Source organism: Carassius auratus, unplaced genomic scaffold (genome assembly GCF_003368295.1).
Source record: "Carassius auratus strain Wakin unplaced genomic scaffold, ASM336829v1 scaf_tig00214239, whole genome shotgun sequence".
Lineage (NCBI taxonomy): Eukaryota > Metazoa > Chordata > Actinopteri > Cypriniformes > Cyprinidae > Carassius > Carassius auratus.
The window spans coordinates 21,162-26,633 of NW_020527573.1; the positions used below are offsets into that span (position 1 = coordinate 21,162).

General features: G+C 35.8%; 1 protein-coding gene across 2 annotated transcripts; it reads left to right on the forward strand.

Annotated features, from left to right (window-relative positions):
- The first annotated feature begins 243 nt into the window (after positions 1 to 243).
- LOC113091611 (uncharacterized) lies at positions 244 to 4,978 on the forward strand. Of its 2 annotated transcripts, none has more exons than XR_003287408.1 (11): positions 244 to 808; positions 1,408 to 1,591; positions 1,803 to 2,022; positions 2,137 to 2,410; positions 2,493 to 2,670; positions 2,794 to 2,870; positions 2,974 to 3,154; positions 3,289 to 3,537; positions 3,630 to 3,801; positions 4,226 to 4,360; positions 4,536 to 4,651. XR_003287408.1 is itself a non-coding variant. In XM_026257186.1 (11 exons), the coding sequence occupies exons 1-11, from the start codon at positions 536 to 538 to the stop codon at positions 4,763 to 4,765; spliced, it is 2,187 nt and encodes a 728-aa protein (XP_026112971.1). In that variant the 5' UTR covers positions 244 to 535; the 3' UTR covers positions 4,766 to 4,978. The 2 variants fall into 2 exon arrangements, 1 of the variants encoding a protein (XP_026112971.1); XM_026257186.1 differs by having other exon boundaries at positions 4,212 to 4,360; positions 4,536 to 4,978.
- The last annotated feature ends 494 nt before the right edge of the window (positions 4,979 to 5,472 follow it).

A 5,472-nucleotide genomic window follows, 5' to 3' on the forward strand; every position in this document is an offset into this window, starting at 1 on the left:
GTGCATTGCCCAGCTAAATTTTGTCTGATATACTGTAAGGTAAATATCGCATTGGCAAATTATAAGCATTGGCTTAATAATAAAAAAATAAAATTTGTTTCTCAACTGGTTTTGCTTGGTGGCCCATTTTTACTCCATGTTAAAATACAAAATTAATTAATTAAAAAAAGCTAATTTAACAACAGTTCCAAATGCTTCAAGAAAGGTTAAAGGGGTGATAAAACATGATTTCACTATTCTAACTTTAGCTAGTGTGTAATTTTCCTGTTTGAGCATAAACAACATCTGCAAAGTTACAACGTTCAAAGTTTTAAGCAAAGGGAGATATTTGCTTTTAAAGAAATCCATTTCTAAGGACTACAGCAAACGGCCGGTAGGGACTACACGACATTCCTTCAGGGTTGCTGACGTCACTAAGCCCAATATTTACATAAACCCCTCCTCCGAGAATAATAAATTAGGTGGGGGGCGAGGCCATTTTATATTGCTGTGGAGATTGAGAAGAGTTGTTGTATGCTGGAGTATTTTTGCCGCGATGCCGACGAAACGCTGTTATTTTCATCCGGATTGCAGGTCCACTTTGTTCAGCCTTCCTAGGGACGGGGAAGTTAGGGATCAATGGTTAAAATTTATTTTTAACTCGGTCCCTCAAAATTATTACCCAAATCTCGCTCTCTGTGCTGCACATTTTACGGAGGAAAGCTTCCACAATCTTCGCGAGTTCAATGCAGGATTCGCCCAACGGCTTGTCCTGAAAGATGGAGCAGTTCCAACTTTAAAAACAGAAGCTGTTTACGGGCCACAAGCTGTAAGTATGACTTATTTTTCGTCGATGTGTTTTACTGTATTGCTAATTGTGCGTTGTATCAAGGAAGTGAACAAATAACAACGCTGTTTGGCTCTGCAAACCAGTTAGTTAAATGCTTATTCATACTTAATGCGACAAACACCCTAACGTTACGAACTTTTTTTCTTAATCTCAACAACGAACTTGGAATTAGTGTATATTATTCTTTGATTAGAGCGTTTATGTATTGTTTATCTACATGTTTGTTTATCTGCAGGCATGCTAAACATGGTTCTGTGTTTGATTTGGCTACTATAGTAAAGCCAATGTTTTTGGTTAATAGTTATAGCGACAGATATTTGGTTATAATCTAAAAATACAAAAGTAACGATTCCATTCAGTACCGATTACTATAGATCTTTACTCTTTAATCAAAAAAATCCCTTTGAGGACTAATACAATTTGTCAGAACAATTATATGAAAATCTTGCTTATGAAGCTTATTTTTTGTGGTCCAATGATTTTTATCCAGTAATTTTTTCTTACTATTTTTACATGTCAAATGTATGTTTTAAGCTGTAATTTGAACATTGATTACATATTGTCATTATTTCTTACAGACAACATCTCAGCAGGGTGCGAGTTCCCAAGAGCTCCCCACTACATCTACACTTCATGAAGTTGGATGTCAGTCAGACCCTATAGAGACCGAAACTGTAGCCACAGAGATAAAGCCGAAGATGCGATCAGTGGGTACACAACTTTCAATGGGTACATTGAGCAGTTTCCACTTAAGGAGCAAAGGTATGAAATACAGACATTAAATGTGTTTGTGTTACTTTATCATATGCAGTTCTAGTACATATTGTCTTTTTTTTATTATAATTGTCATACCGGCTACTGAAACGTATGTGTATTAGAAAGTGGCTTATGTTTATCACTGTAAAAAACATTGTAATAGCATGACCGATGGTTATGAGTAATTGTATTTTTACTTTTTTTTTTGTACTTGTAGGCATTCAGGCAACATATTATGGTCATGATGTGGGCACCCAAACAACTGACATGTTTCCTGATGTGCAGCTGTCTTCAACACCAGTAAGGGGCTCAGTCTTCAGGCCCAGTAAGAGACCTCGTCTGGTGTTAGATGAGGAAGAAGAATCAGAATTAAATGTTGAACCCACTGATTCCACATATAACCCAGATTCTGTTGTCACTGAAGAATCAGAATTGGCGTAAGATATAAATACATATTTTTACTCACTTTTTTACTAATACATTTGTGTTTAAAAATATATATAAAACATGAAAGCAACTTCCTAATATTTATTCTTTTTATATTGCCTTAGGATAGATCCACAGCCCGACCACAGCGATAACAAATACATTGTTTTTGAAAGCTGTCTTCGAGAGCTGTTTGTGTTCTGTCCAATTTGTAAGGCAAAGTGTGTTGTCCAGAGCAGACGAAGGGGGACTTTTGTTGCATTCACCCAGCTTTGTGAAAAGTGTAACTACTACAGACAGTGGCAGAGCCAGCCCATTGTTGGGAGTACCCCACTTGGAAACCTGCTATTGTCTGCTGCAACGTATTTTACCGGTGGATCTTTTAAACAACTAGAGAAGGTATTACAATTTACAATAAAATTCACAAAAAAATACTGTGTTGTTTCTGTATGTATGTACTGTATGATTTCTATGTTAATAGATTTTCAAAGCCATGAAGCTCCAGATGATGCATTTCGTAACTTTTAGGATTCATGCCAGGAATTTCATTGAGCCTACCATAATACACAAGTGGAACCAAGATCAACTGAATCTTATAAGACAGCTGCAAGAGGGAGGAAATGTTGCTGTGGCTGGAGATATGCGTGCTGACACGCCAGGTACATTTAGAGTATATTTTAAAACATCACACCGTTTATTTTATAGTCTTTGAGTTCTCCTAAAATATCATGATACTGATGTTCTCAGTAATGTTCTATATCTGATTATGATGTTTACAATAGGACACTCAGCAAAATTTGGCAGCTACACCATTATGCACATGGAAACCAACAAAATTCTGGATCTTCAACTAGTTCAGGTTAGTAATTAAGCATTTAAAAAAAAGTTAAATTTTCTTTTATCTGTTATTGTTTATACTCTACACTGTTTATACATTTGAAATGTTGTGTACCCAACAACAGAGCAATGAGGTTGGTGGAAGTTATCATATGGAAAAGGAGGGATTGAAGCGTTGTCTCGATAAGCTGGAGTCTCATGGTTTAACTGTTGACTACATCGTCACCGATCGCCATCCGCAGATTCAGAAGTACCTGAGGGACCGCAATATCACTCAGTTCTATGACGTGTGGCACTTTGAGAAAGGTAATTATTTATCTTTGTATTATTAATTGATACTTATTCAGTTAATTGTTAACCTAACTTGTACATTTATATTTTTGGGGTAATTAGATTTTCTTGAAATAATGATTGTACAACCAAGCTTTTACTTTGTACAGGTTTATCTAAGAAACTTGACAAACTTTCAAAAATGAAGGACTGCGAGGTGCTGAAAAAATGGTTGCACAGCATCAAAAACCATGTTTACTGGAGTGCGATTTCCTCTGAGTCTGGGCCAGAAAAGGTGGCGAAGTGGAATTCACTGCAGAACCACATACAAAATGTACATGTTCATGAGAACCACCTCTTCCCCAAGTGTGAACACCCAGACAAAGTTTCCAGGGATCCAAAAAAATGGTTCCAACCAGGTATGACTGTATAGAGAGACAAATGACAATAGAATGACAGTAAAATAGTAAAATTTTGAGATTTTCTTCATATTTGATCTGTTTGGCTACAGGATCAATAGCGCTCCATAAAGTGGAAAAGCTATTATACAACAAGAGGGTTCTCAAGGATATAGAAAAGCTCAGCCACAACTTTCAGACGTCATCATTGGAGGCTTTCCACAGTCTGATTTTGCGTTTTGCCCCAAAGAACGTGATTTTCCCTTTCATAGGAATGTTGTGCAGGTAATAATCTTTGACATGTTCAGAAATATTTATAAACATTGTTCCTAACAATTTTTATGGAAATGTTTTTTTTATTCATTATTTTATTAATATTAATAATCTTTCCCTATAATAAATAATGTTCTTTCCTAATAAGGAAGAAACAGGTAAAATTGGTTAGGAGCCTTGCCTGTGGCCCTATGTTATCTATGTTATGAGTAGCAGAGATATAAAGAGATCGAGAGCCTCCCATCTTGGCGAGCACTCTCACATTCTCTTGACTGACTGTGCGACTGTGAGCCTTTCTTGCAAGAAAGAAACCATTATAATCATTGATTGAACATTGGTCTCTTATTCTGAATTGTTTGTTTATTTGTCACAACACAGTTTACTAATCTTTTCATATGTTATGGATTGTCCACTGATTACAGGCTGTATCTTGCAGCAATGCACTATAATGAAAATGCTAACCGTGAGCAGGCAACAACAACTGAAGGACAGGCTGTGTATAAGTTCGTTTTTCCAAAGTCCAAAAAAGGGGAATGCACAGCAAAGCCAGTGAAAATAGAACCAACATACAGTAAGTTGTAAAATGTTTCATTAACAATAATATAACAAAAGCTATAATGAAATAAATATAAGCTTACAAAAAATATTTATAAATATTACACAAATGTTAATTATAAAACAAAGGTAGATTATTTATCAGTAATTATATAAACCCATAGAGGGACTCAGTATTCTGTTCTTTACAGACTATGTCGATGACCTTATGAGCCTTCTGTTACATAAAGTCTTTGTGGACCCCAAGCCATATGCGGAAGAGCTGCATGCAATCCCCATTCCACCTCCTCTGTCATCACAGTATGAAAAACCTTCCAAAGAAGAGGTGATTGCCCAGCATGTGTCACGATTCAGTCGAGGGGTGGCCAGAACCCAACATACTGTCCCGCTGGATCAGGAAACTGTAGGCGGATCCGGTTAACAACACATGAGGGGATGACAACCCTCACACTACGTCCTAGGTAGCCCCAGCACCAGCTGACAAAGCTGCGATAGGCCAGATAACGGAAGCGCCTATGGCAGGAACAGAAAACCTCAATATTGTGTATAAAACCAGTGGTATATTGGAAACATGTATATGTGATGTGAAAATATGTTTGATAAAAATTGATATTTTGATTTAATTTTTGTCTTTGAATAACATGTCTTGTGTAAATATATATTTATATATATTTGTTTTTTATTTATATTATTTTACACAACATAATTTCATTAAATTTAATAAATACTTACTCCTCTTCATTTCTGCGTCTCACTGGTCCATAGTCGGCTCTAAATATTATTTATATTTTGCAAAGTATACGGATTTAAGCAGTTTGGTTCAAAACCTGGATGCTCAACCATATATTTAGGAGGGTCTGGAACCTCCATCATTCGTTTTACAACCTAAACAGTAATGTAAGACAATGAGAACATACTGTACAATTAACCTATGTTCATCTTTTAAATATGAAAAAAGGATTATACAGAACTATTAACACGTTATGCATAATTTTGGTACTAGCTTATTACACTACCTTCTGTATTTCTTTGCAGCAGATGTTTTCCTCTTCAGTTGGCATTTTTGCACAGTTATTACATGTACACCTAATAATATATATATATATTTTAAATAAAAAAGGTTCTTGA